This window comes from Ctenocephalides felis, unplaced genomic scaffold (genome assembly GCF_003426905.1).
Source record: "Ctenocephalides felis isolate EL2017-DRISC unplaced genomic scaffold, ASM342690v1 CF-g0.4_SCAFFOLD_01170, whole genome shotgun sequence".
NCBI classification, from domain to species: Eukaryota; Metazoa; Arthropoda; class Insecta; order Siphonaptera; family Pulicidae; genus Ctenocephalides; species Ctenocephalides felis.
Genome location: NW_020537324.1, coordinates 38,540,522 through 38,560,580, shown reverse-complemented (window position 1 = coordinate 38,560,580; position 20,059 = coordinate 38,540,522). Strand labels below are relative to the sequence as shown.

Below are 20,059 nucleotides of genomic sequence, written 5' to 3'. Positions count from 1 at the left end.
CAACTGCTTCAAATAAAATGATGATTCTCAATTCCCACAACCCTTTAACAAATATTAAAATATGTTCAATAAAATTGTATATTAAAAATTATACACTGCAAAGGGTATGGGCGTGTTTCCATACAGAATTGGCCCCACCTTGGTATTTAAATTATTTTGATGCCATTTTATAGGTTTTTTCGAGAAAATTCGATATATCAAATTTCAAATCCGTAGCTCATCATTTGGCCGAGATATCAGTGAAAACATGTGAAAGTGGCCCCTTTTTTCAAACTCACTTTTTGTCGGAAATATGAGAGATATCGAAAAACTGTTTACGTCATTCTATTTGTACTGATCTTGTCTATATTATTTATAAAGAATAATGTTAAAAAATTGTCATTTACTGGATGAAAAGTTGAAAATAAGTTTTCATTTAAAATTTTCGACCAGTACGGTTAATTTGACTACTTTCTAAATGGCATCATTTTAAAGCCTGTATATTTTACTTTCATTACCCAAAATTGTATTTAAATCGAAGTGGAACTTTTTATAAAAAGTTGAAAAAACCGAAGGTAGTACACGCGGAACCCGTAGAATATCCGTGTAAGTAGCGTCTCTCAATAGCAAACCAGTGCACATTGCGCTTGGCGCGCATCGAAACATATTCTATATAAAGGTAATACTTATTTAAAAAATAAAATTAGATATATACATTTATGTCTTTTATATTCATATATTTATGTATATAATTATTGTGGTTATATATTTATATACAATGTTTTTTTGTTTTGAAATTATACCTAAAACTTTATTTGCTTTTTATATTTTATATTTTATATTGTTACTGTATATTATTTTATAACGATAGAAATACATAAATAAATGGTCACTATATTTACCATAGTAATATGGAAGTTAAGTTACGAAGTTATTAAGACACTTTCAATCGTAGTCGCTATCATTGTTAATAGAAACTGTTTAACTTGTTATTAACATTGTTAATAGAAACTTTTTAAACACTTGTTCATTGCAGATTTTGCAATTTTCCGGCATTATTGTTTCTATTAAGTTTATAATTATGAAATTACTAAAATACCCACTAAACCATCAAAGCTCTCACTAAAATAACAATGGATTTGAATCAGAAAAAATCTAAATACAGATTTCACACAGAACACAAAAAAGCAAGCAACTAAAATAAAATAACTTTAAAATCTATGATAGTAATTACCGAAACATTATATTTTCTGATATATTATTATAAATTCTTGAAGTAACTATACTGGAAGCAGCTTAAACACAAACTGATGCATTTTTTAAAATAAAATTAAGTAACAAAGCTAGAGCATTTCAAATTATTAAGAATTTTTTATATTATATTCTTCTATCTTTGTATTATTGCAGTATCGATAAAGATATGACAGAGTAAAGAACGTATTTTTATCTCAATATTCCAATTGTTATTCAAAGAATAATTGTATATTTAGATTTTATTGTGAGTGAATGGTTGAATACATCATTATTTTGTATACACAAAATATAAATATACAAGACATAATATTTATAACAGAAAGAACTACAGTTTCTATTAACAATGATAGCGACTACGATTAAAAGTGTCTTAATAACTTCGTAACTTAACTTCCATATTACTATGGTAAATATAGTGACTATTTATTTATGTATTTCTATCGTTATAAAATAATATACAGTAACAATATAAAATATAAAAAGCAAATAAAGTTTTAGGTATAATTTCAAAACAAAAAAACATTGTATATAAATATATAACCACAATAATTATATGCATAAATATATGAATATAAAAGACATAAATGTATATATCTAATTTTATTTTTTAAATAAGTATTACCTTTATATACAATATGTTTCGATGCGCGCCAAGCGCAATGTGCACTGGTTTGCTATTGACAATGAGAGACGCTACTTACACGGATATTCTACGGGTTCCGCGTGTACTACCTTCGGTTTTTTCAACTTTTTATAAAAAGTTCCACTTCGATTTAAATATAATTTTGGATAATAAAAGTAAAATATACAGGCTTTAAAATGATGCCATTTAGAAAGTAGTCAAATTAACCGTACTGGTCGAAAATTTTAAATGAAAACTTATTTTAAACTTCTCATCCAGTAAATGACAATTTTTTAACATTATTCATTATAAATAATATAGACAAGATCAGTACAAATAGAATGACGTAAACAGTTTTTCGATATCTCTCATATTTCCGACAAAAAGTGAGTTTGAAAAAAGGGGCCACTTTCACATGTTTTCACTGATATCTCGGCCGAATGAAAATACCTATAAAATGGCATCAAAATAATTTAAATACCAGGGTGGGGCCAATTCTGTATGGAAACACGAACAGACCCTTTATTTCCAATAGCTCAATTTATTTTAATGCCAAGGTTTATCCAATAATTTTAGTCATACCTGTAGATGTGGATGTATGAATGAATGATTTTATGTTTATTCACGACTAAAACATTGATTTTCCAAATTTATCACACGAAAAATCATCTGTTTTTGTGATTTATAGCATAAGATATATGTATTAGAAATTGAAGTCTTTTAAAAGGTATACCAATTTCAGAAAGAATTAATATATAGATAGCATTCGCGATAAAGCTACAATATTACCTTGGAATTTTCTACCCAAAATAATTGCTTTAATAATGTTGCCTATAATTTTTATAATTTCGTACCATATTTTAACTGGCTTTTAGTAATTTTAATATCTAAATTACATTTTTCTCAAGAATAATTCAATATACATTATTGCTTAAGTTCATATTTAAAGTGAATTAATTTGTCAAATCCTGTTCACATGTAATCAATTCAACCTACGATAAACAAAATTATTGCAGTAAATAGAGAGAAAAAAAGCGTGTGCTCTGCAAATTTTTTTACTATGCTCCAATTTTCTTGATATTTTGGAAATAGGCTAATCTTAATCTTAGGTTCAAAAGTGAAAACAATTTGTACTACCGGCATTAATGAGATTATAACTCTTTTAATTCTGATTTTATCAGAACTTGTAATTTACTATTTTAAAGGTAATTAAATGAGCTACAACTTTCTCTATTATAAATTTTACCGTAACTTCTCTTATTTTGAAACGGCGAAGGGTTAAAGGGCTCGAAAGGCACTCTGGTTGGACAGCCACACACTTTTTAAACAATCAAAACTCTATCAATATTTGTGTAGCGGATTAATAATAAAAAGCCATAATTAGTCAGAAAAAACCCTTGAATTTCAGAAATATAATAATGAGAAATTGGTTGTTTTTTAATGGATTTTTTTCATGAATTCATGAGTTTTTTGAAAATCGTTTGTACTAAAGTTATGGTATTTTCTAGAATCCATCAAGATCTCTTAAGCCGAGTTAATTCTAGATGGAATACGATTATTTTTAATATTGGTGGAAATGGCATTCATAAACTATTTGATTCAAATGAAAAAAATATTGTATTCGTCTTTTATTTGCATGATAGCTCACTCATTTTACATGCAGAAATACTCATTTTAAAGCTTATTTTGAGGACTATAAAACTCCATTTTCATTTCTAGCTTAATATTGTTCCTAGAACACTATGAAACAGTGATTTATTAAGATATTAATTTATACAATTTTGGTCATTTCATTATTTTTGTTAAAATGTTTGTTTCTGAAGATATTAGCAAACATCGCTTTATTTATTTGCTTTATCGAGGGAATACGATTATTTTTAATTTTGGTGGAAATAGCACTCAAAAACTATTTGCTTTAAACGAAAAAAATATTGTATGCGTCTTTTATCTGCATGATCGCTCACTCATTTTACAGGTAGAAGAACTCATTTTAAAGCTTATTTTGAGTACTATAAAACCACATTTTCATATCTAGCCTAATATTGTTCCTAGAACAATTTATAGAACACCGATTTATACCGAAAAACAATAATTATTATTTTCAACTGAATGGTAAATATTAGTATATGATATTGAAAAAACGTAGATGTGGGTACAGGACAACGTCTGTTGGGTCATCTAGTATATATATAATTTTCTACTTGAATTGTTTCTTTTATAATACATATTTATTTATCTATTCTTATATCAATTATTTTTTCAACTTACCAATGGCAAAAATGGCATTTGCAATTACAATTATATTTATGATATACTTTAAAGCTATCTACCTATTTTTTTATACTTTTTGTGATCAGAGCTACTAAGGAAGGTAATTACACGGTTGTATCCGAACTTTTAAAGTGTGGATATAGAAGTCTTGAGGCTAAAAATGAAGATGGGCAAACAGCAGCGCATCTTGCAGCTCGATTGGGTATGGATGATATATTAAAAAAACTTATTGAAAGTGGTGCCAATGTGAACTGCAGAGATACAGCAGGACTTACTCCTTTACATGTAAGCAGTTGTTTTCCTTTGTTGTAAATGTATTTGGCATAAATGTAACACTTGATATGATCTTTATAGTATGCGTGCAAAAAAAATCATTTAGCTAATACAGTGAGACTTCTAATAGAGTTTGGTGGTGTGAGTCCTCAGACTAGAGATAGTAATACTAATCATGTTCCACTTCACGAGGCAGCCATTCTTGGTCATTCAGAAATTATAAGTGTTTTACTATTGTGCAGAGCGCCATTGAGACCACGAACACGTGATAATGAAACACCATTAGACTTGGCTCGCAAATTTGGGCATGAAAATTGCTGTGAAATGCTGGGTAAGATGATATATTATTGGGGATTAGCCAAAATTACCAAATTTAGAATCGAGCTCAAATCATGTTTTTTTATCATAGCAATAGAAATGAAAAAAAAATGATTAAAAACTGGATACCTGAATTCTTTTGCTAAGTATTAACTATACAGTCAACTGGCGCAATGCTTATCAAAAGTCAATCAATTTCACTGCAAACGGTCACCAATTAGTTTCGAACGACTAGATATACTTTGTTATTAAAATACCCTATATCAGACCGTTTAAATAAGTGATTGAAAAAATGTGTAAGTTTGATTATTAATAGTATTTATTTGCCAGAATTAAGATTTACGTACAGAATGATTTTCTTACAACTTTCTTAGTACCTAGGATAAATTCATTTTATTGCAACTAGGTAGAAAAGGTTAGGTAAAAGAAGATAGATATATAAAATTTACGAGACACGAATATGCTTCTGCGTTTGAAAAAAAAGCAATAAGGATTTATTTTGCATGCTGTTTCAATATTTTAGTCTTGATAATAATCAAGGTTAATGATTGTGATTTTTACGTAAACAAAGCTACATATTTACGTCATTTTAACGTAAGATTAATTTAAGAAATATGTAATAATTTCGCCTGTATTACATAGTATAAATAAAAACACACACACACACACATATATATATATATATATATATATATATATTGAATGGTAGAGTCTTGGATTTGTGTATATTTTGTAGATTCAAGTATTCACACCCTGACATATAAAAATGATGTAGATTTAAGTATTCACACCCTGACATATAAAAACACACACATACAATCTCACATCTCTCGTTCAAGTGTTTACACGTGTTACAAAGGGCACACCAGTTTCATTTAGTTAATTTTCGAAAGCCAATCGAACAACATCCAGAGAACAATATTATTTGTGTTTTCAAATAATAATTTTAAAAAAGACAAATTTTTTAGTAATTTTGATTTACAAAATCTAATTATTCGGCGGAAAATTAACTCACAAAATCATTTTTGTTAAAAAAGCTTGTTTAGTGAAAAAGTGCTAACAAATATTCAAACATACAGGTAATTAATTCAACTTTGTCATTAACCTTTTCTTAAAAAATTTCCATAACTTTCAAAAAAATTTTCTATTATGTTTAATATCCTGTTTTGATAATCCACTCATTTATTTTTATCATTTTTATTTTGAACATATTATCATATTTCTGTACATTATTATATTTTTTACAATTTAATTCATTATTTAAGAAAAATCTATTTTCTTTTCCTAAACATATTGTTTGCAAAAATCTCATCAAGATCATATTTCTTGACAGATGTCCTGAAGATGGAACGTACCTAGTTCCGAAACGTCGACAATAAACAAATAATTAAATAAAGAAATTGTTTTTTTAAAAACTTTTCTTGTTTTTTATTTTGTATTATTTTTGGATTCTTGTTCGAAACTCTACAAAATATATATATATATATATATATATATATATATATAGATATATATTCTAGATGATCCGACCGACTTTGTCCTGTACCAACGTCTAAATTTTTTTAATATCCTATACTAAAATTTACCGTTTAGTTAAAAATAATAACTATTATTTTTTGAATTACTATTCACAACAAACTATGAGTGATGGTATAATATGTAGAACTGCTTTAACACTTAAGCGACTCGAACGAGACCCTCTCGCGCGACGTATGTGGTCCGATTTGCTCTCGCCCGAGAGCCTCTCGCCACATACAAATATTCGGTTTTCACTTAGAACGAGACTGTTTTGCGTATGAATTGTTAAGATTTTTGCTATCCCGAGTATAACTCGCCTCTTTATTAACATATTCACTTCAAATTTTTATCTATAGCGATAATTTTTATCCTTTTTGTATTTCATATATATCTAGGAATGTGAGCATAACAATGCTCACATTTTATAGCCTATAGAAATATTAAATGTTATTATTTCATATAGCTTGTAAGTTTGTACTTCTAAGTAGACAATTATTATATAATTGTTCAAAAGTACGATTTGTCAATTTTTGCGATCTGACGTGTTTTTGTTTGCCGTGGATAGTTAAAAAAAATTTTTTTTGAATCTTTAATTTTTTTTAAATGTTTTTTTTTCAATTTTTATGTTGTTTTGACTTTATATTATTTGTACAATATTAATATGTCAATTGAAAAACAAAAAAACCTGCTTATTTTTTGACCTCCCTTCACAAAAAACCCTAGCATTAAGTGGTTAAATAAAATGATTATTCTCAATTACACAGTTAACTCTTTAATTATTCCTTTAACAAATATTGAAATACAATTTTTAGAACGAATTTGTTTTCAGTATCTCAATTTATTTTAATGCCAATAATTATGCAAAATTTTTAGTCATATCTGTAGATATATAAATAAATAATTTTTTATTAATGCATGACTAAAACATTGATTTTATTACCGTACAGAATTGGCCCCACTCTGGTATTTAAATAATTTATACGCCATTTTATAGGTCTATTTGATAAAAACCGATATACCAATTTTCAACTTTGAACCTCATTTTATGGCCGAGATATCGTTGAAAATATGCCAAAGTGGCCCCTTCTTTCAAACTCACTTTTTTGGTGTAACCATAAAAGATATCGAAATTTTTTTACGTGATTCTACTCACATTGGCTTAGACCACATAATGTAGATTAATTGATGCTAAATAATTACTTATTATTAGCTAAAAAGGATAAAATAATTTTTCAATTAATGTTTTCGGATAGTGCGTATTGTTTTATTACTTTCTTATTAGCGTTTTCCAAAGCCTATTGTTTTTGCTTCAAGTACTGCAAATATTGTTCAAATCAATTATGTGGATCACATTCAATGCAGTAAATGGAAAGGAAAAATGGTGTAAACTCTGATTTTTTTACTGTGCTCCGATTTGCATGAAATTTTGGAATTAGGTTCATCTTACCCTTAAGTTCAAAAGTGAAAACAATTTGGACTCAGCCGCCACCCCCGGGGGGTTGCGACCTCTTAATGAATAAATGGACATTGAGCCTTTTTATCGCTAGAAAACATTTTCAATATTGAAGAATATAATTGTAAAGTGATTTTTAATACATTTACCTTGCAATAAAATAATTTTCAACCTCATAAAAACCGATATAATAAGAATTACGTTTAAAGTAAATGATATTTTATATTTTCTATTTTGATTATCAAATTTTTAACCCTTTTTAAACCCTCAAAAACAACCCCTTGATAAATTTTTTTTAGAAAAAATTATTTTGAAATTGAAAGAAAATTAATAAATTAAAAACTACCCTTGAATAAAAACAGTTAATGTATTTGATTGCAAATTGAAAAATTATTTAATGAAATTAAACTCGTATATTTTTTTGTTCTTGGTACTACAATAATTGAATTTATATTTGATATAAAACTAGATGCTAACAAATATTGTGTTATTTCGAAACGGCGAAGGGTTAAAGGCATAGATAAAAGCACCAAATCGCGGGCATACGAAGAACACATGCTCAGCATCTTCGATTTCGACCAAACAATATGGGAAATCCGACGAGCTATCGTGCTTGAAGCGGTGTAGGTAGGCTCGAAAACAGCATTTGGAATGAGACGATGCGTCCATCTGCCCTTCACTGCGACATCCCACAGTTGCTGTCATCGGTCAATGCTGTTCTGCCGTTATGCTATTTTCAACTGTTCAGGACTCAGTTGTTGATGTTTTCGATTGTATTTTCTCTGCTAAGATTTAGAAAGGCAGAGTTCCTGAAATGACGCACACTACTTCCTCCATAATTGTGCGAAATACGCAAGCAGTTTTTAAAGCACATAGACGATATATAGGTCCTGCCATTCTCCTCGGTTTGTGAGTTTTGAGAGCATCAGCCCACATGGTGATACCATATGTAAGCACCGAAGTAACCACTGATGATAGTGTGGGAGATTGGCAGGTCGGTTGCTTTGGTAGAGAAGGCATTCGCATCTTCCAATATCCACGATGAGAAGGAGAAATATGGATTATTGGTTACCAGGTTGGATATTAGACATTCAACCGAAGTGCGAGATTTGATAATCAATGAGCCTGAAGAGAAGCCTTATTCGACATTAAAGGCTACGTTAATTTCAAGGTTAGGCACTTCGGAGAAGTCAAAGTTGCAGTTGTTTATGTCTGATGTAGATTTGGGTGATAGGACGCCTTCTCAATACCTACGTTATTTGAGGACTTTAGTCGGGACTTCGATGACCGATAACGCAGTTAAAGCAATATGGTTATCCAGACTTCCAGTGGAAATTCAACCATTTTTGGAGGTTGCTTCTGGAACACAGTCAATACAAGAGGTAGGTGAACTAGCTGACCGCTTATTTATTAACCATTCACAGCAACGTGTAGCTGTGATTACAGATGCACAAACCTCTGAGATTGAAACAAAGAATGCTGATCTGCGTCAAATGCGTCAAGATATCGAAGCTGTTTCAAAGCGTCTGGATAAGCTTCAAATGTATCATAAGAAGGAAGTGTCGTTTAGAAGACGACAAGATAACTTATGTCGGTTTCATAGACGCTACGGAAGTCATGCGAGGAGGTGTATATCGCCATGTAATTTTAAGTCGGAAAACGATACGGGCGGTCACTAATGGCGACTAGTGACAAACGCCCAAATAACTCACGCCGCATTTTCATCACAGATAAGGAGACAAATGTAAGTTTTCTGATAGACACTGGATCCGATGTATGTGTGTACCCGCGCAGTTTGGTGAGATGTCCCCGTAAGAAATGTTCATTTGGGCTTTCAGCAGCAAATGGAACACCGATAGCTACATACGGTATGTTATCTTTAAAGTTAGATTTTGGACTTAGCAAAACTTTATCATGGAATTTCGTGATAGCAGAAGTGTCGCGTCCTATTATTGGTGTAGATTTACTTGCTTATTTCAATCTCGCGATTGATGTTAAAAAACGTATATTAGTTGAAACCCCTGCAGATTCAACGGAACAACTTCAATCGAAAAATAGAATTATACCTTCTATTAAAATGATGACAGCCACATTGTATTCACATGATAAAATTTTAGAGGAGTATCCAGACCTAACACGGCAGACTGCATTAGGGGTGTGCAAACTTGTTACTCAACATCATATCGAAACTACATCAGGACCACCCATAGCACATAAACCACGTCGCCTTGCACCAGATAAGTTAAAAGCTGCTAAATATGAGTTCGAAGCAATGATTAAAGCAGGGACAGCACGACCGTCCAAGAGCTGTTGGTCTTCGCCTTTACATATGGTACGAAAAGGTTCTGGGTGGCTATCGCAGGTTAAATGCGCGCACTCAACCGGATAGGTACCCAGTTCGCCATATCCATGATTTTGCGCAAGCATTATGTGGTAAGGTGATATTTTCTACTATTGATTTAGTGAAAGCTTACAATCAAATCCCTGTAGCTCAGGAAGACATTGCAAAAACTGCAATCACTACGCCTTTCGGGCTATTCGAATTTCCGTTTATGACGTTTGGCTTACGCAATGCAGCGCAAACTTTTCAGCGGTTCATGGATGAAATTTTGCGAGGTTTGGACTTCTGTTATGCATACATCGATGATATATTGGTTGCATCGGAATCGCACGAACAGCATATGCAACATTTACATAGTGTATTCAAGAGGTTGCAAGAATTCGGTGTTGTAGTCAATCCAGCAAAATGTATCTTCGGACAACCAAAAGTAAAGTTTTTAGGATATGAAGTTTCAGCCAACGGAACTAAACCTTTAGCAGACAAGATACTAGCTATACAAAATTACGAAAGGCCTAAGACGGTACAACAGTTACGTCAATTTTTAGGTATGTTAAATTTTTACCGACGCTTCATTCCGAAAGCCGCAGAAGTACAAGTGCCGTTAAGCTGTGTGGTAATGTGAAGAAGAATGCTGTATTGAATTGGGATTCAAATATGGAGAAAGCGTTTGAAAAGTGTAAAAAAAGTTTAGTAGAAGCAACGTTATTGATGCACCCGCGTTTAAACGCTCCTCTAGCTATAGTTTGTGATGCTTCCGACCACACTATAGGAGCGGCGTTGCAGCAACGAATTTATGGTGCATGGTGTATTTATTTATGGTGTATTTTTCTCGAGAAAATTGAATGCAACAGAAAGAAAATATTCGGCTTACGACAGAGAACTCCTTGCAATTTACGACGCTGTAAAATTTTTTAGACATATGGTAGAGGGAAGAGAATTTGTGATATATACTGATCATAAACCTATCACTTACGCATTTAAAAAGAAAGATAGCCAGTGTACGCCGAGACAGTTTCGCTACCTTGATTTTGTTAGTAAATTTTCGACTGACATCAGACATGTATCGGGTCAAGATAACGTGGTAGCAGATGCTTTATCCCGTATAGAGATAGTTAACAAATGTGATCTAGATTTTAAGGCGATTGCAGACGAACAACATAAGGATATAGACATGGCACAACTGTTATTACATTCTGACCATTCTCTTAAATTAAAAAGAATTTTTATTGAAGAATTGGGAACATCGCTATTGTGCGATGTATCTCAACCAATCATTCGGCCGGTGATACCAAGAAGATTTCGCCGTGCTATATTCAATAGCCTACATGGTTTGTCGCATCCTGGAGCAAATGCTACAATTAGATTGATAACGCAACATTATGTATGGCCTTCCATTAAGAAGGATTGTCGACAATGGGCTCGCAGCTGCCTAGATTGTCAGCGCTCAAAAATTAGTCGACACATTGTCTCAAGACCGGGAGTATTTCCATTGCCAGGAGCACGATTTGAGCATGTACACGTCGACATCGTGATTATGCCGTTATCAGATGGATATCGTTATTGTCTAACATGCGTAGATCGTTTTTCACGTTGGCCTGAAGCAATCCCTATAGAAAATCAAGAAGCAGCTACAGTAGCAAGAGCATTCTTTTCTAACTGGATAGCAAGATTCGGAGCTCCCTTAAGAATTACATCAGATCAGGGTAGACAGTTTGAATCGTGTTTATTTGAGCAGCTCAACCGATTAATGGGAACTACACATTTCAGGACAACTGCTTATCACCCGGCTTCTAACGGTATGGTTGAAAGATTTCATAGACAATTAAAAGCCGCGATAAGATGTCATAATACTGAGCGTTGGACTGAGATATTACCGACTGTTATGCTTGGTATTCGATCAGCATGGAAAGAAGATCTTCAAGCGACTGTCGCTGAGATGTTGTATGGCGAGACTTTAAGATTACCGGGTGCCATGCTGGTACCAACCCAAGAGACCGATTTTGTAAAAAATTTTAGGAAGCAGATGAAAATGGTTAGGCCTGTGACTGGTACAAGGCATGGAGTAAAACCAACCTTTAGGTTCAAGGAGATAGAAAATGCTAAATATGTATTCCTTCGAAATGATGGACCAAAAAGACCTCTGCAGAACCCTTATGAAGGCCCATTTGAAGTTTTATCACGATCTTCAAAAACTTTCAATTTAATGATACGTGGTAAAAATGTCACCGTTTCAGTAGATCGGATTAAACCAGCCTACGAAATAGCGGTGAAAACAAATTATTGAGATGTTTACAATCACCCACGAATGGTTCCTTCGTGACAACGTCACTGGGAGGGGGAATATGTGGGAGATTGGCAGGTCGCGTCAATTTTAGTAAGCGAGAGAAAAATAATAATTGACGCAGGGTTTTTTGTTGGATCATTTGTTTTTGAACAATGTAAAGTTTTGGTTTAGATAAATTTATGAAATTTATCACGGTATAAACGAATAAATATTTTATAATCGGCAAATTGTTTGATTTCCGATAATAGTAATATCCTTCTGGTTTGTTTAAAATGCGAAGTCTCATTCGCCTTTTCTCTTTCCATAGAACGCAGGTCACTTAGCACCTTTCTCGCAAATCTGTCTATGGTGTTCCAAGCGGCTTCAGTTGTCAGCATCATTTCAACAACAGTACCTGGAGTAATTCTTTGCCTCAATATCTCTTCTACATTGTCCCGTAGAGCACTAAATCGCGGGCATACGAAGAACACATGCTCAGCATCTTCGATTTCGATGTGTGTGTGTGTGTGTGGATACAAATTTTTGTCGACGATTTCGGAAACTCCGATCAACCGATTTGAATAATTCAAAAAACATTAGATTCGTATTGATAAGGAGACATACTGATTAGTTTTTGGCGAAGGCAGGTCTAGCCGTTCCGAAGATACGGGACAAAAAGTCCGTATTGGTCTCGGGCTCCGTAGGGTTTATAGCATAAAAATAGTTTTTCACATGCAGCGTCATCTCTGATACTTATCATGTACTACAAACCAATATTTTAAGTAGATGGCGCCGGTAGATACATTGTTTGACAGCTACTTTGATTAATTACTCTTTCCAACGACTTTTGCCGATTTGTAGACTCTCAATTAGCTCTTATTGAAAATGTTTTCACAAACATTTGTCAGAATTAACAGAATTATGCTTGGTTAAGTCAAAAAGCAATTCTTGCCGCAAAGAATAATGATGTACACGCACTGAATTTCACCATTCATTCAAAAACTGCTGGTGATTTGGTGACATACAAATTCATTGATTCCAATCCAACGGAGTTTTTGAACTCTATGGAGTTACCAGGATTTCCACCACATAACTTGCAATTCAGAGTGGTACATTTATTATGATATTGTGTAATTTGAATTCACCGCAACTTCGCAACGGTACTCGGCTTTCGGTAAAAAGACTTATGCCGAATTTGATTGAGGCAACCATTATTAACGGAAAGTACGCAGGTGGAAATGTATGTATTCTTCGAATACCAATGATTCCGACTGGTCTTCCGTTTGACTTCAAACGATTGCAATTTCCAGTTCGCCTTGCATTCGCAATGTCAATTAACAAGTCAAAGGCCAATCGCTTAGTGTTTGCGGGATAAATTTAGAAAATCATTGATTTTTAAATGGGCAGTTATACGTTGCGTGATCACAAGTTGGGAAACCGTCCGCTTTGTTTGTGTTAACGTCAGACCAAAAATCAAATGTCGTTTACCAAAGAGCACTTCAATGAAACGGATAGTTTGCGGACACGTATATTGACTTCGATTCAGTCAAATCAATTATATTGACGAAATGAACAACTGGTAAAATTTTTGGGAAGGCAGGTCTAGCGGTTATGGACTCTCAATAAAAATAAGTTTATTGAACATATGTACATCAAATTATCAGATATTTTATAGAGATTTTAATAATGTATAGCCATTTTGCGTAAACTTTTTTGGGTTCCGTACCAAGATTTTTAATTTTAAAATTTATGTATATGGTTCAAACAAACGTCTTCGACATTTTCGACAGTATGGAATAACCGATTTGAATAATTTAAAAAACATTTGATTCGTATTGATAAGGAGGCGTGCTGATTAGTTTTTGGCAAAGACAGGTCTAGTCGTTCCGAAGATACGGGGAAAAAAGTGCCAAAAACGGTAACTCACTTTTTAAGAGAACGGAGCGTGCGATTCTAATAATTCAAAAAACATTTTACTTGTATTGATGAAGTGAACATATGGTAAAAATTTTGGGAAGGCAGGTCCAGCGCTTATGGACTCTCAATAAAAATAATTTAAAAAAACGTCATTTGGTGGTCAAAAATGCTTATTGGACATATGTACGTCAAATTATCAGATACTTTATAGAGATTTTAATATTGTGTACACATTTTGTGAAATCTATTTTGGGTTCCGTACCAAGATTTTTAATTTCGAAGTTTATTTATATGATTCAAACAAATGTTCTCGACATTTTCCACAGTATGGAATAACCGATTTATAAAATTGAAAAATTATTCGGTTCGTACTCGACCGCAAGGCGTTTTTGCAAAAGGCAATTTTGCTGTTTCGAAGGTATGGAGCGCAAAGGGTGTAAAAACGGTTAAGCAGTTTTTGAGAAAACTGATCATCTAATTAGATTAATTCGAAAAACATTTCGCTTGAGTAGACGGTGTGCAAAAAATGCATTTACCGAAAATTTAGTAAATTTGAAAATTTTCAAAAAAATTCAAATTTACAAATGATTCAAATTTTCGAAATTTTTCATTATTTTCAAAAAAAACTAAAAATTAAAAAAAAAAGATTTCTTACAAAAATTTGAAAATATTTCGAAAATTAAAAAAAAAACGATTATTTTCAAAAATTTCCAAATTCTCAAAATATTTAGAAAAAAAAGTTTTTTTTAATTCCAAAAAATTTCAAACTTCTAAAAAAAATTCTCAATTTTCAAAAAGTTTCTAAATTATCAAAAAAATCAAGTTAAAAAAAGGACTCTTGTAAACATACACATAAGTTGTTCATAAAATACTCTCGTCGCCCAATTTGAAAAGCACTTATAAGTTTACAGTATGTAATAAATAATCTATTTCAAATTATTGAAAACAATTATTGATTATTTTCATTCCTCGAACGTTTAATTACGGTACGGGAAGTTCCAGCAATTTGTCTTAAGGGGGTTAGGGGTACTTGGAATTTTTGAAAAATCGCTTTTTATTTTTTTGCATTTTCATTAAGTATAATATCTTGAAAATGTTCTCTGAGAATTTCAAGTTGATCCGATGATTAGTTTTTGAGTTATTAGACTCTTGCCAGCGCGCTGACGCAAGTAGTGTTAGAACGATAGTATCGATACTGAGTAAGTATCGATACTTTGACTTCGATACTGAGTACTTTTGGAATCGATGCTTCAGGCCGATTCTTTTGGCGGTATCGATACTTTGCGCCGATTCTACTCAAAAAGTATCGGCTATATTTTTTGACCCTACCAAAAGTTCGACCGCATTATATGAACACCACTCATTCTTTTTTGTCGTGGCGGCACCGCTCTTCATAGATAACGAACGAAACAAGCGATAAGTCGAGTGCGATATGGTTTTTGTTAAAGAAAATGTTTATGAATGCCCCCAGTTCGAAGCCAATGATTAACAAAAAATAAAAGAATTAGAGTTTAAGACATCGTACGTCGATAATATAATTTCTGTTACCCCCGAGAACATATGTTTATCCACGATAATAAATTTTGTATATTGTAGCAAAGATCTTGTTCTCTGCATTTCCCTCTGGTCACGCAAACGCAACCAACTTTGGTTCAATAATTTATTAAGACATTCGATTTCCGATTCTAATTTTTAAAGCCAATACTTTTTTCTAAAATAAATACTACTTTATAATCACTAAATACTTTCATTAAATTATTATATTTCCGATTCTAATAGTTAAAGCCGATACTTGTTTTTTCTAAAATAAATACTATTTTATAATCGCTAAGTATTTATGAATATTTTTCTTTGTGATATAAATTAGTCGATACTAAATTCATAAATGAATACTTTTGTCACAAAACAATACTATTTTTTAATTAATGAGTCATTTTCTTTATGATATAAATTAGCCGATACTAAATTCATAAATGAATACTTTTGTCACAAAACAATACTATTTTTTAATTAATGAGTATTTTTCTTTATAATATAAATTAGCCGATACTAAATTCATAAATGAATACTTTTGTCACAAAACAATACTATTTTTTAATTAATGAGTGTTTTTCTTTATGTTATAAATTAGCCGATACTAAATTCATAAATGAATACTTTTGTCACAAAACAATACTATTTTTTAATTATTGAGTATTTTTCTTTAGGATATAAATTAGCCGATACTAAATTCATGAATGAATACTTTTGTCACAAAACAATACTATTTTTTAATTAATGAGTATTTTTCTTTGTGATATAAATTAGCCGATACTAAATTCAATGAATACTTCTGTCACAAAACAATACTATTTTTTAATTAATGAGTATTTTTCTTTGTGATATAAATTAGCCGATAATAAATTCATGAATGAATACTTTTGTCACAAAACAATACTATTTTTTATTTAATGAGTATTTTTCTTTGTAATATAAATTAGCCGATACTAAATTCATGAATGAATACTTTTGTCACAAAACAATACTATTTTTTTAATTAATGAGTATTTTTCTTTGTGATATAAATTAGCCGATACTAAATTCATGAATGAATACTTTTGTCACAAAACAATACTATTTTTTAATTAATTAGTATTTTTCTTTGTGATATAAATTAGCCGATACTAAATTCATGATTGAATACTTTTGTCACAAAACAATACTATTTTTTAATTAATGAGTATTTTTCTTTGTGATATAAATTAGCCGATACTAAATTCAATGAATACTTTTGTCACAAAACAATACTATTTTTTAATTAATGAGTATTTTTCTTTGTGATATAAATTAGCCGATACTAAATTCATGAATGAATACTTTTGTCACAAAACAATACTATTTTTTAATTAATGAGTATTTTTCTTTGTGATATAAATTAGCCGATACTAAATTCAATGAATACTTTTGTCACAAAACAATACTATTTTTTAATTAATGAGTATTTTTCTTTGTGATATAAATTAGCCGATACTAAATTCATGAATGAATACTTTTGTCACAAAACAATACTATTTTTTAATTAATGAGTATTTTTCTTTGTGATATAAATTAGCCGATACTAAATTCAATGAATACTTCTGTCACAAAACAATACTATTTTTTAATTAATGAGTATTTTTCTTTGTGATATAAATTAGCCGATACTAAATTCATGAATGAATACTTTTGTCACAAAACAATACTATTTTTTTAATTAATGAGTATTTTTCTTTGTGATATAAATTAGCCGATACTAAATTCATGAATGAATACTTTTGTCACAAAACAATACTATTTTTCAATTAATTAGTATTTTTCTTTGTGATATAAATTAGCCGATACTAAATTCATGAATGAATACTTTTGTCACAAAACAATACTATTTTTTAATTAATGAGTATTTTTCTTTGTGATATAAATTAGCCGATACTAAATTCAATGAATACTTCTGTCACAAAACAATACTATTTTTAATTAATGAGTATTTTTCTTTGTGATATAAATTAGCCGATAATAAATTCATGAATGAATACTTTTGTCACAAAACAATACTATTTTTTAATTAATGAGTATTTTTCTTTGTGATATAAATTAGCCGATACTAAATTCAATGAATACTTTTGTCACAAAACAATACTATTTTTTAATTAATGAGTATTTTTCTTTGTGATATAAATTAGCCGATACGAAATTCATGAATGAATACTTTTGTCACAAAACAATACTATTTTTTAATTAATGAGTATTTTTCTTCGTGATATAAATTAGCCGATACTAAATTCAATGAATACTTCTGTCACAAAACAATACTATTTTTTAATTAATGAGTATTTTTCTTTGTGATATAAATTAGCCAATACTAAATTCAATGAATACTTTTGTCACAAAACAATACTATTTTTTAATTAATGAGTATTTTTCTTTGTGATATAAATTATCCGATACTAAATTTATTTAAAAAAATTATGAAATTTAAGAAATTTTAAAATTTATTATTTAAGAAAAATTATTGTTTTAAACTTCTCAAAATATTGAAAATGATGCTGATTTAACAGCATCAAATACAGGCAATAGAATTTATCATAATATTGTAATTCGATCTGTAGAGAGTTTCAGATCTCTCTTGCACTTATTTTTGATTTTAGTGAAAAGTACTCAATATTCGATAGTGAGTAGTATCGATACTTTTGCCACGATACTTTTTTGGAATCGATACTTTGCCTCAATTCTTTTTTCAGTACTCGGTATCGATAGTTTGCCTCGATACTTCTAACAACAAGATTATTCTCCCTCACCTCCTGATGTTTTAAAAGCTTTTAAACCGATTTACGACGATCTCAGCAATGATCATTTACTTTCAAGATGTGTAGTTCTAGATTGAATCTATAATCAGAAAAATGCCTAAAAACCGTGAACACTAGTTATACTATCGTACAAATTGCTGAATACATATACATGATCATTATTATTGGTTATGGCTACCCTAGGACTTAATTGTGGGTATAATTCCCATTGGTATGCTGAAAAATTGGATGCTGCACGTGTGAAAGTGGCAGATCAGCGCGTCAACGAGAACACTCTGCTCAGAATGCTTCGTAAGCAACAGCAAATGGCAATTTTGGAAACTTGCACAATGACTAATGAACTATTATATGGCCCAGAAATAGATGACTCGGTTTAAGTAATTTAATCATTCGAATTTCTGTACGTAAATCCAATGTGAAACTTTAAACGCGTTTTTCTCAAAACTATGTTTTTTGAAACGGTGGCCACTGTAACTCAAAAACCGCTTTGTAAATTTTAATGAAATTTATACAGCTTTTAGAATACATAATAAACTCGGGCCTGATCGAAGGATTTTTATTTTTTCAAAAATTTCAATTTTTCAAGACCCGGGTCTAATGGCCATTAACTGTTGATTTTTTACCCAAAAATCTAGAATTTTTTTTCTGATGGTGCCATTTTGTAAATTTTTGCAAAAAAAAGAAAACCTTCGATCAGGCCCAGGATTATCTATTTATAAAACTATTCTTTTTTATTTGATTGATTTTAGATGAATCTCTAAGGAGTTATGCTGGTCACTGCCTTAACCGTTTTTTGAAACAGGGTCAACCAAAACAACAATTAATTTTTTAACAACAATTTAATTTTTTTTTCTAAAATTTTCGTTATTTCAAGTCAAAACATTGTATAATAATACCGCATTAATATTTTTGTAAAAAACTTCGTTTAATAACAAACAAAAAATACTGAAAATTCTCATTTTTTCGTGCCTCCAAGTACCCCTAACCCCTTAAGGCACGATGCCATGCGCCCCACTAGATACTTTTTAACTTCCCGTAGGACGAGTTATAGTAATCGCAAAAAAATAGAAAATATTTTGTTTTATGTATCTTTACGTTTCAGAGGTCTGAACATTTTGGCATATCTTACAATTAGAAAAAATGGATGTATTTGTGTGAGTGTGTGTGTGTGTGTGCGGATAAAAATTTTCGTCGACGATTTTGGACACACGGTTCAACTGACTTTAATTATTCACAAAAGCATCGATTCATATTAATAAGTAGACGTGCTGATTACTTTTTGGCACAGACAGGTCTAGCGGTTCCGAAGATACGTGGCAAAAAGTGCCAAAGACGGTACCTCAGTTTATAAGAAAACGGAACGTTCGATTTTAATAATTCAAAAAACATATTAGTTGTATTGACATGTTGAAGAACTGATTAATTTTTTGGGAAGGCAAGTCTAGCGGTTTCGGAGATCTAGTAGAAAACGCAAAAAAATGCCATTTTGAGGTTAAAAATGATCATTAGACATACTCACATCAAATTA

General features: G+C 30.9%; 1 protein-coding gene across 1 annotated transcript in view; it reads left to right on the top strand.

The window, feature by feature from the left end:
* The window catches only part of LOC113366743 (tyrosine-protein kinase Shark-like), a 146,254-nt gene that overhangs the window by 58,914 nt on the left and 67,281 nt on the right, over positions 1-20,059 (top strand). The window contains exons 4-5 of the mRNA XM_026608402.1: positions 4,213-4,411; positions 4,481-4,730. Of these exons, the coding sequence (XP_026464187.1) occupies positions 4,213-4,411; positions 4,481-4,730 (449 nt within the window). The remainder of the gene's footprint in view (positions 1-4,212; positions 4,412-4,480; positions 4,731-20,059) is intronic.